Source organism: Petaurus breviceps, unplaced genomic scaffold, assembly GCF_028583685.1.
Source record: "Petaurus breviceps papuanus isolate PSGF00001 unplaced genomic scaffold, PetGlider_PUasm1.0 90804, whole genome shotgun sequence".
In the NCBI taxonomy this organism is placed as follows: domain Eukaryota; kingdom Metazoa; phylum Chordata; class Mammalia; order Diprotodontia; family Petauridae; genus Petaurus; species Petaurus breviceps.
Window position 1 is genome coordinate 8,683,154 of NW_027187348.1, and position 23,860 is coordinate 8,707,013.

The 23,860-nt window shown below is 39.3% G+C and overlaps 1 protein-coding gene across 1 annotated transcript in view; it reads left to right on the forward strand.

Moving 5' to 3' along the window:
- The first annotated feature begins 7,480 nt into the window (after positions 1-7,480).
- SATB2 (SATB homeobox 2) overlaps positions 7,481-23,860 on the forward strand; it is a 232,445-nt gene continuing 216,065 nt past the window's right edge. The window contains exons 1-2 of the mRNA XM_069070136.1: positions 7,481-8,433; positions 9,728-9,955. Coding sequence (XP_068926237.1) covers positions 9,787-9,955 — 169 coding nt within the window. The 5' untranslated portion in view covers positions 7,481-8,433; positions 9,728-9,786. The remainder of the gene's footprint in view (positions 8,434-9,727; positions 9,956-23,860) is intronic.

Sequence of the window (23,860 nt, forward strand, 5' to 3'; positions counted from 1 at the left end):
TATATATGTATATTATACACATATTATATATAAGCATAAATATATGTATTTAAAGCAACGAAAAATATGACTTCAGGGGCAAAATGCCTTGCTGTGGTTGGGGTGTCAGTAAAGAAGGGCGTAGTTTCGCCGTGGAGATACCGTAAAGCCGAGTGCCAACAGAAAGGGTCGGGCCGCGCTAGGTTTTGCTCCAGGGAGCTCGGATCTTCCGAGAAGATTCCGGGCCTTTGCTGAGAGCTCACAAACCTGAGACCTAGACAACCTGTCCCTAGCTTTCCTGGCCCGGGTCAGGTGCAGAGAAGCGAACGTGAGACTGCCAGTGGGCGGGAGTGCGGCACCCAACTTGAGACTCCTATCTTCATCTGCTTTTGGATCAACCACAAAAGTGAAGGGCTTGTTACATTTTATTAACAGCAGGAATACTATTATTTTCTTTTCTCCCGAGAGCGTATTAGGAAGGATACGGAGGACTGCACTCCTTTGCGCTTTCTTCAAGCATTTTTGTCCTTCTTATAGTGGGGACCTGTCAACCTTAAATTTCCCTTTAATGGACTCTTATTAAAAATCAAACACCTCAGACCTGGCGGCAGCCGCGTTCCACTCCAGACTCTCGTGCTTTTTGGTCCCCCGGTGGCCTAGAGCTCTGAGGGAACAAAGCAAATCGAGACATCAAGGCCCAACTCTTCAACCCCAGGAGGCAGAGAAGCAGCTGGCCTCTGCCTCAACTCTACGCCAGGAAGAATGCAGGGGTGTGTAGGATGAAGCCAGGACCTGACTGCAATCAGGTTTCCCTCTATCAACGATCCCCCCCCCCCCACCTCCCCACTTTTTCAATCACGTTTCTAAACCTCAGATATTATGAGGGAGTTTGGAGAGGGTCAGTTTAATAAAAGAATGATAAAGGAGAGGATGAGTGACAAGAGACGAATCAGAGAAATGTGAGCCAGGAAAGAAACAGAAGGGAGAAGCGAGAGAAGACAAAAGAGAAAGGAGGAGGAAAAGGGAGAGGGCCAGGGAGAAGAACGAAGCCAGTAGAAGAGAGGAATGGAAGTTGGGAAGTGAGAGGGAGAGAAAGAGAGAGAGAGAGAGATCGAGATCTCGGGCAGACAGGTAGGGCCTGGCTCCTACTCCTGCTGTCCATCCCTTCTCTCTTAGGGCCGCGAATAATGCTCATCCTATTCCTACCCCTCCCTTCCCTGCTCCCGCCTTGCTAGGTCTAGGGTAAAGCCCAGCCAGGTCAGGAATAGGAATGAGAAGCACCCCCCTCTCCCGCCCCCTCCCTTCCCTAAATGAGTGCTTTAGAGGATAAGAGGATTGCAGAGAGGGGGGTCTCATAGCCTCTCGTGGTGAATTAGATTTTGCCTATGTGCCTGCGAGAGCATATCTAGGGGTTAAGATACTGCGGAATCCTTTCTGCTAGCTAGGGCAGAACCTACTACTGCTTCTGCTGCATCGTTTTGCCGGATGGGCCCCAGAGCCATTAACCCAGGTGCATCTTTAAATCCAGCTGAGCTGACTGAGAAAGGCAGGTGAGGTCTGCAAGCGATCTTGGTCCGAGACGGGGTCCTAGCTCTCTCAGAGCTGACTCTGTGCGGCTTTTCCCCGTTACAGCCCACGCGGTGGCGCTGTTTGGAGACGGAACCGCCTCGGGCACAAGGAGCAAGGCCTGGTCATCTGGGGGCGAAAGAGAAGTGAAGTCGTGGCCCGGGGGGGAGAGTTCGAGTACCCACGCTAGGCTGCCGGGTTTAGGCACGTCTGCAGCTGCCAGAAAGGACTGAGTGTGCGATTCAGTAGCACGAAAATGCTTTTTTCGGAGAAGAAACACAATTCTCAGGCTTCAGCTTTTCTCCCAACTCAGACCCTAGTTGATTCAGAGAGAGCAGTGGAGACTCATTTTTTGGTGTTTTGTCTTCCCCTTCCCATTGGTTCTCTCCCCCCTCCCCCGCTCCATTTTCTTACAAATAGACCTGATTTGATGGAAAAAAAAAAGAAGCACACAAAAACAAAACAAAAACAAACAAGAAAACATTCCTTTATCTTTTAGCAGATGCAGCAGTTTAAACTCCTTATTCTTAAAAAAAAAAAAAAAAAAGAAACTAGGGACTAAGTTGTTCTCGGTAATTAGTTCTCTAAACCTGGAAATCTCCCCAGAATCCTCTTCCTTTGCCTGTCTTTTATATCTACTGAGAAAGACATAGAAATTCTCAGCCCTTTTCTCCAAACCTTATTTCCTTCCCACTTCTCCCTCCCTATACTCAAACTTCCCATACCTGTCTTCCAGTTCCTTGATCCCTGACGCTGCCAGTTTTTGAAGACCAGACTTCCAGTTTTCTCATTCGTCATGACTCCCCACTTCTCCATTTTTTCTTAGATCCATTTCTTCTCCCCCACCTCCATCTCCTTTTTTCTGTTCAGTCTATATCAAAATCCCACCCAAACCTAACTCTCCTACCCGGCCCTCCTCTGTCCGCACCCCGGAAGCAGCTTGTCACAACTGATACATAACTTTATCTCTGATGAAGAGTGTATTTAGCTATCTACTCTTTCAGCACCCCTCCCCTCAAACCTTCCTCCACCCTGTTCCATCATAGTAGCATGAGATGCTTTTTTTTTTTTTTTCCTTTTTCTTGCCCCTTTAGAAGTTTGGTTCCTGTCATCAACCACGGGATCCGTGCTGATAATGAAGTACCCCCGGCTGGTCCTTTTCCTTGGGTTCCCCGAGGATCTTTTCCGAACCTCCTCCACCTACCCCATCCGATCTCAGGTTCTCCACCACTCTCCGGTGCAGCTTGGGAAACCAGTCCTTGTGCAGAGTTATTTTTCCCCTTCCTTTTTCAAGAGTAGACGCGCCTGCCAAGGCCCAGTACGAGCCATCGGCTCAGCCTGAATCTTGAAAGATACGTGCCAAGCTCAGATTCACTTCTTTTTCCTTCCTGTCCACACTCCGCGACAGTAATGCTGAACACAGAGAAGCTGTAGTAACTCTCTCTAAAGAAGTAGGAGGAAGAAGCGGGCACTAGGGAGCAAAAGTTGAGGGCCGCATTTGTGAGAAAACGTTTCTTCCATATAATTCTTCCTTCTCCGAGTTCTAAGTTTTCCCTAGAAAAGAAGAATCCATTTCCATTCCCATTCTCTTGAGCATTCAAATGCAATCTGATCTTGCTCTTCTGGTATGCTTTCCACACACGTAGTTGGGTCAGGAAAGATCGGGCATAGGCTCCAGGGATGTCTTAACTAATCACAATAAAACAGAAAAAGGTTTCCCGGTCAGCCGGCATGCCTGTGAGTCTGGTAGTGGGTTGCTTAGATTTCTCAAAGAGTCAGGAAGGTGCCACGAAGTTGAGCAGTTTTTCTAGACAGGACCTCTTGAGCAGCCCAAAGCATCATCACCAAAAGAAATATTATTTATCAGAGGACTGTACATCGAGAAAACCCTGCCCCAAGAGAAAGAGGGACATAAAGGTAGGAGGGGAGGGAAACGGTTAGCAGAAAAATTGTAACTAAAAGTCGAAGGCAAAAAGCAAATGTAGAAAGAGAAGAAAGAGAAAATAAAAGTAGTATTTAGGAAACAACAAAAGTCAGTGTGTTTGAGTTCAGGTACCAAATAAATAAGAAATCTGAGCCTAATTAGTAAGGGATAGTCGACTGCAGCACGTTGTCTTGCTGACCAAATGACCGAAAAACTTTCCCCTCCAGCAGAGAAAAAGAGGGGGGAGATTCTGATAAGCACCAGATAATCATCGGAGAGAGCATTATGAAAGGGGGAAAAATGATCCCCAAACGTGGGAGTTTTACTTTAAATGCTTCTGAACCTGATAATACAAGATCATGGAATGTAAAGCTCTATAAATGCATTTCGGATTAATGTATTAAAAAGAAACATAATTAAAGCCAAACTCTTTCTCTGATTTTGTTTGAAAAATCTTTAGAAGTAAACCACTTGAGGATTAGAAAGAAAAACCAAGCAAAAGAATAATCATCCATTCCTCCACTGTTTTTTAAAAGTAGAAAATTATAGTGTAACATAAAATGTTATTTGAAATTTTTTATTGTAAAAAATGAATACGATGGAAATGATGGGCTGCTTCAGCTGAAATAAGGTCAATGTGAAAATTATGCACTGAAAAGCGTATGTAATTTGAAACAGAAATGGCCTTTATTAGGAAAACCGAGAAAAAAAGAAAAACAGGAAAACACCAAAGTTCCTAGAATTCTTATTTTAAATCGAAAGCGTAAAAAAAAAAAATATTAAGCAATCATATATACATTGTGAACTTTTTTGCCTTAGTGTTAAGTCCTCTTCCGAGTCTTTGTTACGTATTGACTTAATGCCCTGTAAAATCGAAAGTTTAAAATGTTTTGAGATTTCTCCCCAAAGAGTCAAATTGAACAAATGATTCAAAAAAGAAAGTCATCTCAATATTGAAAAAATTAAGAGATTGAAATGTTGTAAAATAGCAAAAAAAAATTGTGATCTACATTTAATTGCATGCTTTATTTAAATCAACTTGCTCCTGGATTTAATCATTTAGAATCATTAGTTTCCAGGAAAACTTTATAAAATATTTACACTTTATAAAATATTAACCGATTAACAATACGGTTGTGTTGTTTATGGAAGTTTAACCAGTACTGTAATCATGCTGTCGACATAACTCTCTTAGGCTAGCAAGGGGATCTCATTTGAGAAATGTAAATGAAGATCTTCCGACAGTGGTGTTTATAAAATAGCTCATTAATGGTTTTGGATTGAATCGTTCCAACCATCCGCATCATCAGTTATAATAATAGTGACGAATCAGACAGGAAAGATTCTGGCTAAATCATTTGCATTTTTTTTTCCAGAAGTACTGAAGTCCTAATATCACCAATTCTTCTAAGTTTCTGGACATTGATCTGGAGGATTTCGTAGATCATCAGCAAGGTAAGAAAAGAAACAGTATGTTATTCATTTTTAAGGCATTGGAGAGGAATAGGTTTTCCAATTTGAACTGTACAGAGTTTTAAGTTTTTGTTCAATTTCTTTGACCCAATTTCCGACGTGATATTACAGGGGGAAAAATAAGTTGGTCACCCAACTTAGTTTCTTTGCGGCCAGTAAGTTAAACTTTTATAGTACTGGCTTGGGTTGACTTAATTCAGCCAATTCTGTTTTCACCGACTCCTGCATGCCCTTTACCCAATTGACTCAACTGTTTCGGAGACTAAGGTGTTGGGGGAAAGGGGCAAGAGGGTAGCATGACTTAAAAATAAATGTATCGCAGCTCATTTCTTTCCTGACAATCCTTTCGCTGCCGCCCTAAACCCAACTCTGTCTCTCGGCTGCGGGAGGGTTTCTCCTACAAGGCACCGGCCAGATGTGCTGGGGGCCAAGGCTACAGAGTCGGAGCTTCTCCGAAACCTTTCTTTCTCCGACAAACAAAGCTTTTCCCCTTTCTCTGTTTCGCGTGTTGGGGGGAACCAGAGCAAGCTCCGCAACCCTGTTCTGCTTAGCGAGAGGAAAAGCTCCCCCCCCTGCCTAACTTTCTGACGTTCCCTCCCCCCCCCAGCCTAGCCCGGCTTTCCAGAGGTGCCGGCTCCAGTGCGTTTCCCTAAACAAAACTTGGTTTGGCCCTCTGGCGCCGCCATACAGGCAATACTTCTTAAGGGGGACCGTCTGCTTTGGGAACCACAGGCTGCTGGGAGCCCTGGGGGAGAGGTGGACGTGTGGGGGAGAAAGAGAGTGGGAGGAAGTTAGGCTGGGAGGGGAGGAGAGAAGCTATGAAGGATGCAAAGGCTGTCTCATCCCGCTTCTCTGGAGGGAGGGGGAACCCCCCCCCCCCCCCCCCGGACTCTCCCCTCTCCCCCTCCCCCCCCCTCCCCCCCCCCCCCCCCACCCCCCACCGCGTGGCGCGTGTGCCCGGCCGGCTTCTAGCTGGGGCCGGGACCCCTTCGCCCACGTGCCCACGCTTTAAGGAAGCCCGGGCAGGAGGACCCGGCCCGCGGAGACAATAGCGCTGGCCAGGAGCGCCTGCCCAGGTTGAGGCTCGCTCCACCTTAAATCGGGGCTGCGGCTGAAGCCGCCGCCGCCGCGGCTGCCACGGCGGGGACACGGACCTCTCCCGGGAAAGGGAACTAGCAAGGAAAAGTTTGGGGTGCAGTTGGGTGTTATCAGGGACCGACCCCAGGCTGTTCCCGTCCACTCGTTCCGTCTCCGCCCAGGCTCTTCCCTGCCTTGTCCCAGTGGCGCTTCTTCAGCCGGAGAGGCGCCGAGAGCCCCGTGCTGTCCGCACTCTCCTCCCCCGAACCCTCCTAGAACCCGGGCCCGATCCTCCCTAAGGAAGCCCGGGCACTCGAGGTGCTCGCGGTGGCCGTGGGGGATGGGGTGAGGGGTTGGGAGAGAAAGAGAGAGATAGACCCGCCGCCTTCTCCTGCAGTCCTGCCCTGGCTTAGCCAGGATCCCCGGCCACCCACCCTAGCGTCTTCGCAGCATTCTCCACATAGCCTCCCCCCCAGAGCTGTACCACCACTCCTAGTGATGCTCTCCTTCCCGGCCGCCTTTTGCCGCGGCCAGGCCCGGGAGCTGAGGGAGGCTCCGAAGCAGCACACGGCGCTAAAAGAGAACACCTCGCCGCCCTGTCACCCGCTATTGTTCTCGGACACTTTGCTATTTCCCGTATAAAGCGTCAACGTTCATACGTGTCTATCTCGGGGACTGGATCCTCAGCTGGCCCCTGACGGCATGCTCCAGGCTGAGAGAAGAAGCCCCAAACACACAGGGAAAAGTTACTCGCAGGGGCGGAGGAAAGGGGTGGCGGGCGGGAGGACGGGGTAGGTGGGAGCTGGAGGGGAGTGAGGGGAGGGGGAGGGTAGGGTGGGGGAGGAGGTGATCGCCCTCCTATCTCCAAAGTCGAAAGTACTAAACGCAGTTGACAGAAAAGGAAGCGTGGAGAAAGAAGTGGGCTGGTCTGGGTCTCCTCCGGCTGAGGTGCGGGGCTCGGCGCCGGTGCTGCTGCGGCTGCTGCTGTCGCCTCCTCCACCACCCGCAATCCTGGAGAGCCGGCCTCTGCTGCGGAGCCCGGCGGCGGCGGATCCGAACTCCGGAGACCAGCGCTCGCTTCGCTAGTCCTGGGTCATCCCCTACCCGAGCCTCGGCTCCCCCCCGCCCCCTCCCCCCATCTGTGTCTGTTGTCTATCCCCTTCTACTCCTTCAGCGGCGGTGGTGCCACCCCTCTCTTCACTTCCCTCCCTTTCCTACCCCTCCCCGGGCTGCTCCGAGCCTCTTCACCCTCCAGCTCCCATACACTCTAGCTTTACCCTCCTCCCTCTACCCCCTCCCTTCCCATTCTTCGTATCCCCCCCCGCCCCCCTTCTGCAGCCCCGGTGCAGTTGGGTTGCTCCGAAATGTAAGACTGATTGATTGATGTTTAATTTCCTGCCAGGCGGGTACCCCCTCCCTCCCTCTCTCCCTCCCCCGAAACCTCCCCAATCCCCCTCCCTGCCCCCACTCACTTCCCTCCCTCACTGCGGTGGAGTCTGGATCGGAGTTTTGGGTCTTTTTTTTTTTTTTTTTTGGTGCTTGATCCCGAAATATCCCAGAGACTTTTTTTTTCCTTCTAAATTATTATTTTGAAGGAGCTAGATCTGGGGACGGAAAGGGGGGGGGGGAGGAGGAAATCGGAAACCAAGGACAACCCAAAAGGACTCACTTTGCCTGATGACTCAACGCAACTAATAATCATCTCCCTCTCAGAGTGTCTCTCTGTGGCGTGTCAGTGAGTCCGGCTCGGGCTGCTGCTGCTGCTGCTGGCGGCGGCGGCGGCAGAGGAGGGAGAGACTGAAAGTGACATATCTGGGGTTGCTGCTCTAGTCTCTCCCTCTCTCGGTCTCTCACCCCCCCCCCCCCCTTTCCTCTTTGATTGTAGCACCCGCTCCAGCTGCTGCTGCTATTGCTTTTGCTCTCCAGAATAGCAGCCCCTTTAGCAGCGGCAGTGGCCGCGGCGGTCTCTCGATTTGCCCTGCTTTTTCTATGTATTGGTTTCCTTCCTGAAGGTGTGAAAAAGCCCGTTTCCCCTCCTTGCCTTCGTCTTTCTTCTCCCTCCCCTTTTCCCTCCCCCAGCCCCTCCGCCACAAGCTCTATTGCCCCTTTGGTAAAGCCCTTCCTTCTTCTCCTCCTCCTCCTTCTCTCCTCCTCCTCCCCCCCCCCCCCCCCCCCCCCCCCCCATCATCATCATCACCATCAGCATCACCATCATCACAATCATCTCACAAGAAGAAGACATCCTGACCCAGGACCTTAAAACATTAGGACTGGAAGAAGAGGAAAGGGCAAGGAAACAGAAAGGAAGAAAACAAGAACGTTAAAAAGGGAAACGAAACTTTCCACCCTGGATTCTCTACTTTTGATCCATGGACAGAGCTCAGCTCAGCCAAGTTACAGACAGACTATAAGCAGTAAGTACAGAAGATAAGGCACTCGTACTGTATAACCATCTTTTATGAGTTACGATAAAACACGCTGGGTCAGATATAGCTTCATTCTTGACTTCCCCTCCTTCCTTTTCCTTCTAACAGCTGAATTAATTGAGAATGAATCGGTCCTGTCCTCAGTCATCTCTCCTACTCTTTCCCACTCTCACCTGGTTTCCAAATCTTTATCAGTGCGACTTTATCAACCGGTGAAATTCTCCTGCGAGTGTTTCTCGCGCAGTTTGTTGTATTTTTACTACTTTGTGAGAAGTCAGCTGGCAAACGTGAACGCCGTTTAATTAAGAGCATTTTCCCCTTCTTTCCACCCACCCCAAGGCCTCCTCCCTACTCTGCCCCAATAATTGGTGCGACCTGCAGATTCGGTGATGAGAACGTGGGAAGTGAAAAAGCCCCAGGAAAACTTTCTGAAGCGATTTCTGACTATGAATTTTACGTAGAATGATATTTCATCAATGAATCAAAATGATTTTTGACCTTGTGCTGTGGTGTGGTTCCCCTACCCCTTAAATTCTTGGTTAGAGGAAGATAATGTTGCAAAATAATAATTGTAGTCTCTCCTCCATAGTAGAGATTACTCTGATAAATACCCAGAAGCACTTTGAATGCTGATTACTGTTATTATAGATTTGGGTCTTTGCAAAGTCATTTGTGTATTTGTATCTGTTTTATTTTTCTTCCTTCAAAAATGATTCTGAAAAAGATAAAGGGGGTTTTAAAGGATGCCGTGTGCCCTCACGTTCGTGCAGCATGACCACGCAGCACCGAATGCATCCTTCATTTGGTGAACTGGGTTACTTGATAGATGTGCGAATGTGTGCACACCCCTCCCCCTTTCAGTGTATGTATTTGTGTTGAGTCTTTCCCGAAGTTTAGATCTTCTCCCGCCCTCACCCCGAGCACTGTGAGATTGTCACGCCCAGGAATGATTTATGTCAACGAAGTTCAAATGAATGGGCCACTTCTGGGAGTCCTCTGGAGCTTGTCCGTACCCCAGAATCACAGTTGCGAAGTCCTAGGGAGCGGGGCTAGTTTAGGGGTAAAAGCACAAGCTTCAGATCCACTCCTGGCTGACAAGTGCAAGCTTGTGTGCTGCATGCACTCTGCAGCTTGGACTTTATTTGGCTAACGCGGGAGGAGGAAGTTTGTATTTATTTTGTAAAGCAATGTATAACTGGCTTGAACATCTATCACGTGTGTGAGCAGTTTTTCCCTCTTTTTTCCCCCCCTCTTTCCCTCCCCCTCCTCCCCTTCCCTTTAGGTCCTTGCTCATTTTATTGCGATCTGCCTGTGGGAACTTTGTCTCCGAGTCAAAGTAGCATGGAGCGGAGAAGCGAGAGTCCCTGTCTAAGGGATAGCCCAGATAGAAGGAGCGGCAGCCCTGATGTCAAAGGTCCTCCTCCTGTGAAGGTGGCCAGGCTCGAGCAGAATGGCAGTCCCATGGGAGCCAGAGGGAGGCCCAATGGCTCCGTGACCAAGTCAGTGGGAGGTAACCATCCAATAGTATTAACGTTCACATAACAGACTGGCAGCAAAGTGATAATGGCATCAGGGTGTCAGGGTTCATGTTGATTAAGCTTTCCTTCTTGGTGTAGGATTACAGGAAGTGGATTCCAGATTGTTAAATAATGTCCTACTTGCCTCTCATCAGCAAGTAGCAGCTTCATCTGTATAGTTAAGACAGAAAGTGGTTTACCCAGAGGGTGGCATTTTTTGGGCACTTTGCCACTGTGTGCTGAGGTGTTGGCAGGTTTATGTCACAGCCAGCTAACTGTTTCTAGCTTTTCCTAGAGAGCATTTTTTTTAAAAGCGAATTTACTCTCTTCGTGAGCCTAAAAGGGTCTACAGAAAAGAGTTAAGTTTAGGTGTATTTGCTTTCACATTCTGGTCAGTAATGATCAATCTAATATCTCCACAGCTTCATTTTGTATCTGTGCCAATGTTTTAAGGTACAATAATCTCATTATTACTCTTCTTTGAGGATCTGAAAGTAAAAAAAATGGGGTCACAGAAAATTTGTGTTATATTTAATTTTGGTTCTCTGGATACTTATCTGGATACCTTTTCCCATATGCCAATAGTTACTTGGAGGAAGGGGAGAAAGAATGATTGAAGCTTTTAAAATAATGAATTTGTAACTTAGTTATAGACTGCATCATAGCCTTTAAAATTAATGGACTGTGGGCATCAAGCATGTTCATTCATTCATTCCTGAACTTTTCATTTGAAGAAAGTCTATGGTAGTATTTTGCTTGTAAGCATAGATCCTTTGCAATTGAATAGAAAAAGTAGATTAAAAAAAAGCCAAATACTCCAGGGCCTATCTATGTTAAGGGGGATCTTAGGAGGAAATTGTATATTTTTAAAGCTTTTTTTTTCTACAACTTTGTGTCTCATTTTTAGACATCAAATTCTGCTTGGCTTGAAATTTTGAGTGCTTTAGGATACAGCTTACTATAATCATAGTTTCATTTTTCCCTTTTTTGTTAGTCAATTCAATCAAAATACTTATTGTGTGATATTCTTTAGGGGATGTTGGAAGGCATAATCTAATGGAAAAGAGTGGAGGCTTTTTTGGCTTTGATGTAAGTGTCCAGATTGTGTATTTCTAAGTGGATAATTTGTCAGCTTTTTTTTTAAGTGAAGAAACAAATAAATTGTAAACGTGTGTAAAAGAACTTGTTATTTATTTCACTATCAAGTGCCCCTCCCCATTACTCTAGTGTGGAAGTATAGCACTTTAGACAGTTTTCTAGCTTAATTGCCCTACCATGTGGGAGGTATTTACTCCTAAAATTTCTTTAGTTTAGCCACAGATTGAGAATTTAGTGATTTGAAATTTTACTTCAATAAAGTAAGGAGAAATCTTTATGGCTTCCTGTTTTCAGTAGCATTAAATTAATGGCCAGTGTCATAGAGAAGGAGGAGGGAGTAACTTGGTTGTGAGTCTCCTAAAGTATTCTAGTGAAACTGTTGGAAAAAAAAAAGTCTCAATTCTTCACTATTGCATAGTGATAGCCCATTTTTTATTTGATTTGAAAATATTTGTAATACACCAGTAAGCTTGGACAATAATAAGTAACCTTTTTGAGACAGAATGAAGCATCCCAGGGCCCTTGTGATTAAGGAAAGAATGTGAATATGAAAGTTTTTTTTTCCCTTATGAGAAAACAATAACAAAACATTTTTAGGCTATAAATTTTGTTTTATAATTATAACTCTACTTTGCAAAAAGAAATGTAAACGAGTTTTGTGATTACATTAGTGGTTCAAATTGAAACTGGCCTATTTAAAGGGAAAGAATTTCATTCAATTTTACATGAATACCATCATGCCTAAAATTAAGGATTACAAAATAACCTAATAGTATGTACTCTTTATCATAAGACATATTACAAGCTTGATTTTAACTGAAGTTTTGATGTTTGGGGAAGGATGTTAAGTTATGTTTTACCAGGCTGTTCTTGTGCTTCTTCATTTTCTCAGACTTTTGTGATAATCTACACTTATTAATGCTTCTGAAAACAAAATAGAAACATGGATTTACTTTGCTTAAATTTAAAATATCTACAACAATCCTTTTAAAAGTAATTAAATTATATATTTAGTAAGATGACAATTAAGATTTTTGAAAATATAGCTCTCAGCAAAAATAGCATAAAATATTTCTAGTTATTTTCTAAAATGCTATTTTAAATTTTTGTCTTTTATTAAAAATAGCCATGCATTTTCAAAGCTGTATACACTGAAGAGGATTTGCAAACAATCACCTATTTTGTAGATTTAAATTCATATAAGGTCCAAAGCATACACTATTTTAGTAATAGTTGTGGCCTTACAAAACACTGATCAGATGTATAAATTGGAGAACAACATAATTAAATTACATTTTAAAACATTTTGGGGGCACACATTTAAAGCTGCATTTTTAAAAGTATGCAAATGTTTATAGGCAATTTAAAATATTCTAACTTGGGATATTTTTATATAATCATCTCAATAATTAAAAACCTTTATCACTTGAACTCTAGTATTAAAGGATAAAGAACATTCTTATACTACCCCATCTCTTTTTACTTTAGCTTTCTTCCAGAAGTATTATCAATTTATATTACTTCAGAAATGCATATTGTAGATATTTCTTCAGTGATCTTTTCTACACTGTGAATACAGACATAATGAAAAAGTGCAAAAAGAGAGTGAGATGTCTTATTTTAGGGAAACAAATATTTAATCACCTTTAATGGGATTTTTGAAAAAAAAGTCACAGAAAGGGAGAAATATTAAAATTAATTGCATTAGAAATGATTATTTCTGCTCTTGATTTTTAACAAAGATTGAGATGGAGAAGTACATTTTTTATTGCAAATAGAAAATTCTAGTTGGTGTTTTTCAATCGCTTAGTTTTTTGGAGCAACTTTTATTATAATTAAATACAGGTAAAAGAAACACTATTATGGTGACCATAGTAAATTAGTCTAGGTAATAGATACATAATCACAGTATCTTTAAGGTTGCTTTTTTATAGGTGGCTTAAAAGTCTGATGTTTACAGTGTGACTGATGTCAGCAGGATATTCTAGAAAGGAGATCAGTTTTTCTTTGTCTAGTCCAACACTTTCTAGGATGTTTCATCTGTTATCTAGGCAGACTGTTTTAAAGCATGTATGTAATAAAATATAAGTGCTCAGATGTGTATGACTGGCAGGTTTTATAGAGGGTCTTCAGAAAAAAGGCTAATATCCCTTTAAAAAACATATGAAGCCTGGGAGAGAGTTTAGAGCAAGCAAGAGCACTGTGGTGTTGACAGCTTTATATCCCTGTTGGGTAACATTCACTTACTAGAATTGGCGTCCCCTCACAGTTAGTAATTCACTCCATAAGGATTTTGAAAAAGGGATGATTAATAGTTAGAATATTCATATTTGTGAAATCATTGATTAAAACTTGTGAATCTCAATATTTTTTTAAAGGAGGAGATTATTAAAGATTTCAAAAATAAGAGTTTAAGGATCCCTTAACATATATTGCCATATGCACCAAAAATATTCTGCTATACATAATGCTTCAATATAGCAAATTAAGATAGAAATATAAAGCAATGCCAATGAAGTATTAGGGAGAAAGCAGCAAATTACTGTGCTTCCTCCCCTCCCCCAAGATTGGATCAGTAGACCAACTAGAGTTTTTAATAATTCTTGTTTTTCATTCCATTATTAATGCAAGCCTTTTAATGTTTAATTATTGGTGTAAAGAAAAAATGGCTTTCATGTGGATTTATTTAAATTGTATGAATGGTACTTGAACACTTCAGATTATTTAATTATTCAAAGGAGGTTTTAAACATTAGATATCTTTTATACTTAAGTTTCACATTTTTTCCATTATTTTTGGTGCAGTTTCCAAAGAAAATATATTGATGTCTAGTTAGGTATAGGGTATATTAGGATATTTGTTTTATTCTTAAATTAGGATTTAATAGGCTTATCAAAAAGATGATTTTATTTTGTTAAAGGATTGTCTGTCCAAATGACTCTTTTATAGATAGTTTCCCCAAAGTGGATGAGTTAGCCTTCTCTGGTACCATGCAGCTCTTTCAAAGACATAACTGTCTTGTTGTAGAGAAAAAGAATTGTTATATAACACATACTGATGTGTTCAAATAGAAAAGCAAATGTGATCAAAATTGTTCGTCAGGATCTCATTTAGAGTTGAATGTTATCTGCAACAACAGTTAGTTTAATTGTCTACATGTGGAACATTTCCTTATAAGTAGATAGAGTGAGGATTAAAGTAATAGATGTTACACATCCATCAGGTCAGGTAAAGTAAACATAATAATTATTGTAGTGGAATTTTTCCTTTATGGAATTACTGTATGTAAAGTTTGTAAGTTACTTGGTGAATTGGAAATGTTTTATCATCTTAATGTATGCTTGAACAAAAAAACTCATCAAATTAATGCTAACAAAAAGATGAGCATAATATTTATTTCTCCTTATGATAAAATTCAATGTCATTTTCTAGAAAGAGAAAATAGTCTTTTTCCCTCTGAAAAATGTTTCTTTTCCTTCTCTTTTTTAGCCTTCGTTTTAGATCTCTTAAATAGAATCAACTTAGCCTGTGGGGTCATCCAGAAAATTCTTTATATTTTTGCTGAGATAGAAAAATAGCCCTAAGTGTTTTCAGTCTTTGGCCTGTTATTAAAATAAAGACATATTTGGTTAAAAATATATGCAATTGAACATGCACATTAAACAGAATATAGGGTATCCACCCATCCAGTGTCCTAGGTATAATTTGATGTTTAAAGTATCTTTGGAACTTTTAAATTCCATCTTGAGAAACCCACTGACCATTATATATTTGAGTTTTCAAGATCATGTATGGTGAAATTTCTAAAAAGCTATTTAGCAGTCACTTGAGGCATATCTTATCCTCATAGAAAGTGACCATTTTATTCAGCATGTGGACAGCAGTGAGTAAGCCCAGGACAGTTGGGATATCCAGTGCTAATTAATTCTTTTTTCCCTTTATGAGGATGTATGCCATTTACATCAATAAGGAAGAAAGGCAGCTTTATTGACAATTATTTACTGGGCAGTTGAGCTAAATGTTATTGATATTAGTGAAGTTCCAATAATCCTACTAGACCCTTTGCCATTATTGGATACATTTAAGAAAATGGAAAGCAATGGGGAATTTAGCAGGAAAATTTTGCTATGCATTGATAAATTTATTTTCATGTTTGTTTTGTTTTGTTTTTAATGTGAAATGTCAGGGCATAGTCATTCTCAGTTCAAAGTGGAATGCATTTAGTAGTAATAGAGAATTTCTAAAAGTTCCCCCCTCCCTCTTACTGGGACCACACTTTACTTCTGACACCTTTCTATTCCAATTTAAGTTGCTACCAAAAAATTCACCAAGAAGTAAAAATATGCATAAAACCATAGGTTAGTACACTTGTTCTAAAATTAGATGACCTTAGCTCAAATCTCTCCTCAGTTCCCACTTTAATAAAATTCGTGTGTGTGTGTGTGTGTGTGTGTGTGTGTATGTGTGTGTGTTTTGTAGGAGGGTAGAATAGTCTCTGAAGTTGTTTGTCCTTTTGGTCCTATGAACTTATAACCATCAACATACTAAATATACAATGTTAATCATTCATCTTACTTTTTATATCAGCAGCCCAAATTTGTGCTTAGTTACTTTTAGTACTCAAAACAATAGAAAATATTTAATTTCATTTTTGCTAATAAATGAAACTTTCTCCCCACCTTTGTACCAATGTGCCAGAGACTGGTAACATTCATTTTTTTCCTCCTTTTTTTCCCCATGAATGCTGAGATACAATGGCATTTTGGAACATATTTGAAGATGGAGTGTGTGACAAAAGTTGTATGTGTAACAGTTTGTCAGTGAAAAGTGACAAGTGGTAAATGACAAATGAAACGCTGGCACTGCTACTCTTTATTTTGATAAAAATGTCTCAATTTGCAGTGATATAATACTGTTTCATATTATTTCATGAGTAGTGTTAGATGCATAAGTAGAATTTAAATTTTGTGAACGGAAAATTAGCAGCCCAGTTATCTTTTCAGAAGCTTTGGCAGCAAGTTTTTCCCAATCCCCTATCTCCACCCCCAGAGGATAAGAACAGCAGTGAAATATTGGACCTGACCCATATATTTTTAACTCCTTATCTTTCTTTCTTTTTGGATAAAAGAATCTTCTGAAATAACTGAAAATGGTTTCAAATAGGAGACCTTTCAGTTTTGCTTAGAATAAGTTAGAAAGTTTGCCTTTAGTTTAAATTCTTTTATAAATAATTCCCTTTAAAGTAAATACTAACTTGGATTGTACTTGTTCTTTCTTAATAGTAGCAAACACTGCAGTTCCTTAGTTATTTAGAGTACATATAAAGAAACTTGTGAAAATAGGTCCTTTGGAATATGCATTTCAAGGTTCTAAAATATTTAGGGATAATAAAATCATCTTTTGACGTGTGATGGGTTTATGATCTGACCACATAGTTGAAATGATATGAATACTCCAGAATAAAGTGGATGCTTTAAGGGCAACACAGTTAAGACAAAAAAAGGAGTTGATTCTTTAAGAATTTGGGGGGAAAATAGTTTGTATCCTCAAACATGTTATTTTCCCTTTTATATTTCATGATGGCTTCTTTTCTAAGTAGTAAATATGTATTTCCTACTTAATATAAGAATGTTTTATATTGTGAAGTACTGAAAAAGCACTTCTAATAAAAGAACTTACACAAAGTTTCGTTGACCTCATATGACATACGTCACTTTAGTATTTTAAAAATCAAAACTGGTGCTTAATGACAATTTATTTCATTTAAAAATTTACACTTAACCCTCATCACGAAACATGAAAAGAAGCTGGTCTAGTCAAGTCTAAGTGAAAGATAGAGCTCACGATGACTTTTTGTTTATGAAGATCTTTTTACTTTGAGGGGAAAAAAGAGACATGATTGGAGCCAATAAATGTTGAACTTTTCTAAGGTATTTTACTATAACATTTAATTCATCTGATATAATATCTTCAAAAGCAGAAATAAAACTTATCTTTTGGTGACAGTTTTTTTTTCCTTTGAAATTTGTTTCTATTCTTCAAGTTAAAATTACTTGAAACTGTAATTACTTGTTTTGTCAAAAAAAAAAAAAACAAATGCAGCAGCAAGAATGAGGCTATGAAAATCAACTACCTGAATACCTATTAAATACCTGTCTATTATCTGTCAGGCATTATGCAGTTATACCCTAATCAGATATAAAATGTAGGAAGGAGTCATTTAGCTGTCATAGTGGAGACTCAGATGTATTCATTAAAATACAATGGAGAAAACAAAGCATTAACATTGGCATCTATGAGAACAGTGCTGCTAATAAAAGGTCAACTGCAATGGAAATCGCTCTGTGCTGAAACTAATTAGGTGATCACTAAAAATGGAAGTCAAACTAACAATTTAAAAAAAAAATTAGCACAGCATATGATTATACACAATCTTAAACAATTTTAAACAGTAGAATAAGGTGTTTCAAATAGCACCAGCAAAGATAAGAAATTAAGTGGTGAAATAAAAAGAACTTTCAAGCCACCATATACCTGAAATTAATACCTCTTATACCTTAGTGTATAGTGTCCACTAAAGGTTGCTCAGTCACTGAAATATGCATAGCTAGTTCAGTGTCTTCCTTTGTTCCACTGAAGACTTATGTAGAAAGGGAGGGAAAATGCCTAGAGATTCTTCTGGGAACAAATGTTTTCCAAAGCTTTAAAATGTGACAGAGGTGACTAGTAGGAATATTTTTATAGCAATTTGAATTTGATCACAATAACCACAGATACATTTTTCTTTCTTCTAAAAGGTAATTTTTGCTTTTTGGCTTTGCCTTTTGCTTGGAACCATATATATTAGGCTACTTTTTAACCAAATATGATCAATATTTGGTTGCTTTTAAGGGTTTTTTTGCACTCAAGATTATATCATTCTGCATTTCAATGTGATTTTAAGAATGTGCAAAACATATAACACTTCACAGACTCAAAAGAAATATTAAATGAGACAGTTAATATGATTTTCATATCTAGTGACTAAACTGTTTTAAAATAAACAATATTTTCTTCAAATGATGTTTCCAGTATTCATGACATTTCAGTGGGCAAATTTTAATGTTTTAAATAGTTATTAGGTTAAATATGTGCCCATTTAAAAATTCCTTGAATTAGATGACATTCCAACTTACCAAGAACTTGCTTTTGTCATAATCCAAAGATGCTATCAGAGCAACATGATAAATGTCTCTTTAAGTGTCGTAGTAAAAGAAAATGACTTGTATTCTGAGGCAGTGGATAGTTTATGTTGTTTTGGACCCATTTCCCAAGCCGTGATCGAAAACAGATTACAATAACAATTATACAGTCAGAAGATGCAATATCCATTTCTCTTTTAATTGAGTGAAAGAATAATAAAAACATCATTAAGAAAAATGAGGTGGACCTGTCACACAATGTACAAATTTTTAGATTCAGAGAAGATGCAGAGTAACTGGAGTGCTTTTAGTTTACTTTATCACATTTATTAGCTAAAATTGGTTTGGTGGAAAAGAACATTCAGCTCTGACTCTTTATAAAGGTCACTGAAGGAGTCCATGAGAACTGATTGTTAATGAGACTTTAAAAGTGGTTGCCTTTTCATTCCTGTTTGGAGAACAGTTTACTTTTTTTTTTGTTCACCTATCATTTCTACCTGCCCCTCCCTCCCTTTTAAGAGGTAATGATAGGAAGCTTAGCCATCGAGGTGACTCCAGGTTTATCCCATGTTGACTTAGATAGGAGCTTTGCCTCTATCACACAAAGGTTGTAGCTCAAGAAAAAAGTTGCAGCTCTAGCTAGTTATGAATGTAGTGCTCCTTCACTCTCCATCCCCAACTTCTGACCTAATTGAAAGGGAAGGATAAAATAAAAGGGGTTTATTGACTGAACAGGGCCCATATGCTTGTTTTTTCTTCAGTATGTATATGCTTGGGAGATGAGGGGAAGGAAAATGAAGCCTTTCCTTTTATATATCAGGATAACTCTACTTGTCACACGAGACATAGCAGGCTCTGAGCTCCATCAGCAATAATTTGGACCATTAAGTTGATAATCTCTAACATTGCTGGGTTTCTTGCTGACACTCCCCAGAGGTGTCCTTTCAACAGCTTGTTAGGGAACAGGAATGGAACAGGAAGGAGGAAAGGAAATTAGTGGCTAGATTTCCACCTTTTTAGACCTTGAATTTCTTAATTTATTCACACAGACTCTGAGCTATGAGAAGCTTGGGAAGTGGTTCAAGACACCATGGTAGTGTGAAGATATTATGCCATGAAATAATTCTCAGTTTTTTGTAATAGCTGATGCCCAAATTTGGACTCAGTTGACAAACAGGTGTACATTAAAAATTCCTTTTGCTTGTCAGTGATGTCTTTTTTTTGGTCCAGCAGTTTAACACTTTTCTCAGATAGTACATGAAGCAACTAGTAGAAGTAAAGCAAGAAGTTAGGGTGATAATTTTTGGTAGAGACCTCAAAATCTCAGGACTATTTAAAACATGTCTCTCCGTATCCTTCCCAGAAAGAGTTCCTCAGTGCCCACTTCTGCACCCAAACATACAATATAGCAACAGTTCCCATTCTGCTCCTTGTTGTTACATCCCAGTATGGCTATTTCAATACCAGAAGATGAGTTAATAATGCTTTCATTAAAATACTTTTGTTAGTGAAGATTTTTTTTAACTTTAAAATGTAAATGCATAGCACCACTGACTAAATGCAAAAGTTATGCCCCACAAGTGGTTCCATTTTTCAGGTTGTCATAATTTAACCATAAATGTTAATTTTGGGTGAAGCCTGACTTATAGTTTCTTCACCCTGGAGGGAATTTTTTGTTGTTGACTAATTTTTTAAAAGGTTGTTTTTTCATACATAGGACTGCCCTCCTAAGTAAACAAATTAATAGAGTACAGTTACCTTAAAATACCATTCTAATCCAAAGTGGGAAAATTTCAGTAATTTTCCATGAGTTCATATTGTAAACTAGTGCTTCTGATAAAAAAAGAAACCAACCCCCCCCCCAAAAAACAAAAATCATTTGGTTTCTTAATCTTAGGAAAACCGATGAGATGCATGTATTTTTTAATGTACTTTTGCTATCTTTAATTTGTAACTATTTTGTCAAAATTTGTATTCCATATTTATTTTTTTTACCCAGTAATAACTGATTTTTTTTTTGTTGTTTAATTGACACTTTGTAACCCAAGGAACTTAGATAGTAAAAATTATTTGGCAGAATTGCATTTGGTGACTTCTTTGAGCTCCTGACAAGCAGTTCCTCTAGTTTTTGTTGTTGTTGTTGTTGTTAGAAATTGAAGGCTATGGGGCAAATTCAGATTATTTACTTGCTGAACTTCCATAATGACATTCAGTAGTATGGAAGAAATTGATTTATTAGGAATCAGAATATATTGGTACATTATGAATTATTTTGAACTATAAACTTCTGTTATCTATTTAAAAACAAACAGCTTCTGAAACCCATATGTAGATGAGAGCAGGGAGGAAGAACAGTTTACAAGAGGGTCAGTGGGGTTGTGAATAGTACTACTATAGTAGCCAGCTTTGCCCAAGTTACAGGATAAAGGTGTTCCATTTAAGTCTCAGTAGTATAAAGAAATAGTTTACCTTTTCTGTTTATCAGACAGGGCATTAGAAGACCAAAGTTATCTGTGGGTGAAGGGACCCCCCCTTCTCTCTGCCCCGAAAAAAAAAAGTGATTATAATCTCCCTGGAAATTTAATGCACCTTGAGACCTAGGAGAAGACAGTTTAGAAGAATGAACAAGATATTCCTGGTTTTTTTTTTTTTGCTATAAATCAGTCACTAAAAAATAGTATAGTGTAGGATTGCTATAGATGGATGTTCCTTCAGCCCCTTACCTGACACCTCCCCTCAAAATAAGTATCTGCTCACAATCTCAGGCTTCGAGTTGGAGCTTGAAACAGATTTTTACTGTCTTATAAAGACCCAAAGAGGAGGATTAAAAAAAATCATTGAAAGACTGCCAGTGTTGTCACAAATGTCCATTAATTCTGGCTTTGAAAAGTGTAGGAACTGTAGGAAAAATTGCTGTGACTTTACCAAGCTTTTTGGCTGCTGTGAGCTATTTGGGTAAGCCAAATAGGTTTGTGATGGACACTATGCAATCTTCTGTTTAATGTATAGAATTCCAATTAACACTGGGTCGGTGTATAAATGTAACTCTTTTCACACTGTTCCAAGTAGTTAGTCAAAAACAAGCCGCAAAGTAATTCCCCAGGCCCCCAATAAAAAGATTTACAGCGAAATGATTCTCAGCCCCATAATGGGACTGTTGTAGGTTTGTGTTTGATATTTATAAGGCTGAAATATAGTCCATATACCCAAACCCACCATTTATTGTAAACAAGTTAACTGCCAACTGCTTATATTATGTCAAACATAATTATATTGAAGATTGATGCATAACTTGAAAGTAAGTTTGGGAGAAACTGATAGTTATTGCCTACTAAGGGCTCTCTGAATTCCAATTTTTCCTTTGATACATGGTAAAGCCAACTTTCTTACAGTCAGTTGCTCTTAAGCATAAATAATATTGCCCTGTTTATTCTTCAGAACTGTAGAATTCTTGACTATTTTGTCTATTTTATTTTTTCATTTTGTATACTCGATTTGCATTTTAAAATTATGTCCTGTAGGCATTTTATGTATAGAATCTCTTTGGCCGTATCCATACAGTGAATTAAACAAAATGGCATTAAGATAACATGGCTAACTGTTTCACTATAATAGATACTGAAAAGGCATTTTGGACCACATTAGAGCATAGTAAACATGTCAATCGTAAAAATAAATCTTTTATGTCCCCAAATTATTTTTAAAAAGAATTTTGACATTTTATTCCAGTTTTTCACAGTGGACATACTAAAGTGAGAGCCATTTTGAAACTGTAGCTTCCAATGCATACATGCATACATACATACATATTATTACTATTATTATTAAAAGATTAAAGAACCATAGAATGCCACGAATTTGAAAGAAATGAGATAATTCTTTGATCACTCCAGAGTCTCAGGTTCAAATACTTAAAATTTGAAAGAGACTATTCTCTAGCTGATGCTCTTTCCATGAGGACTTAGTATTTATTTTTTTCTCTTTGGAATAGGGACTTGCCCTTTTGTTTGTTCTTAGCCTAAACAATTTCCATTGTGTGTTGGTGGAGTATTTAAAATTTACTAGCAAAAAATAGTTTTCTTCTTTGTATCAGTAGTGTTGAAAACTATGTCATTAAGTCAGTTTAAGATAAAAATATGACTTTAAAGGATTTTGCATAATGTTAATTTTTTTCACTAGTGCATTTCTCTATTTATTTGTTAAAGAGAAAATCCTGTTTGTTAAATTTGTTAAAGAGCTTTCCCTGTCCCCAGATAAATAATCCTATTGAAGCAAGAAGACATTTTAAAATCATAAAAAAGTGGAGACTTGACTTTTTCGCAAGAATGTTTGCTTTTTTTTGTTGGATGCTGTTTCTTATTAATCCTTTTTGTTTTTATTAATCTAAGAAAATACTATTTATGGTATAATTTAAAATATAAATATGGTGATTATGGTTATATTCTTCTTGTAGGGATACTGGTATTCTTGTTTCCTTACTTTTGTAAGCAGTGTTTTTTTTTTTTTAAATTAACCAGTCCCAGTCACAATAGTAATACCTAGATGATTACAAACCAGAGATGCCAATATTCCCTAAGGGAAGTGGAGAATATTTATACAGTAATTTTGCTCTTACCTCCTTTTTCCTCTTCTTCCTCCATCCATATCCCCTGTAAATATTTGCCCTTTTGAGAGCTTGATTTAGGACTATCTTTTTATGTATTGATTTCTGATGCAAAACTCAGAATCCACACCTGTTCAAAATGTTTGAAAGACTGGCTTTTAATGGTCCTTTTGTTTAAAAGTTTGTGAATCTTGATTTCATTTTGTAGTAATATCCTCTAGAAATCTATTAAGTATCAATAAATGATCTGTTGTTTACACATCTAATCAGAGATAACAGTTTTTTTCTTACAGAAGATATTCTCTTGTATTGACTATTACTGTGAAAACTTCATTTTCTACTTTTTTTATTTGATAAAAATCTCTTCACTATAGTATTATTTCCTCTGGGATTTTGTACCAGCATTTGATCTCAAGTTTTAATAATTTTGGTGGGCTTAACTCCCAGAAGAAAACATGCTTGTACGATGTTGTATTCCCACCAGAAGACTGGGTAGCCTTAAAACCTTGTCTTGCTCAGAACTGAGAACTTGGCTTTTTTTTTTTTATTAATTCCTTGCCAGAAAACCCAAGTACAGCAGATCTTTCCATAATACCACAATGTTGAAATTAATCAAGCTGTTTGTGAAATTGTTTAAATTAGCTGAAATAATACCCAGGCAGACCCAAAACCTGGACTTGGAACAAATTAACTTTAATCTGAAGGCACTTGTTATGGGCTTTTACTCTAATTGTGGTATTTATTGGTGGTAAACAAACAACCCACAGTGGATGGAGGGAAAAAATACATAGGGACCTCCATTAGCTTCATCATTTGCTTAGTGTCACTTTTATTCCTTTTTCTCTCTGAACCTATACTGTCCAATCTTATTTGAAGAATGAACAAGCAGAAGCCCTATTATTAAGGGATAAGACTATAGATCTTTTGTACTGTAATTATTCAAGATTTGCATTGTATCCCTTCACATTGTTGGAGGAAAGAATCCCAATTATTTTTGAACTGGAGATTTTTAAACA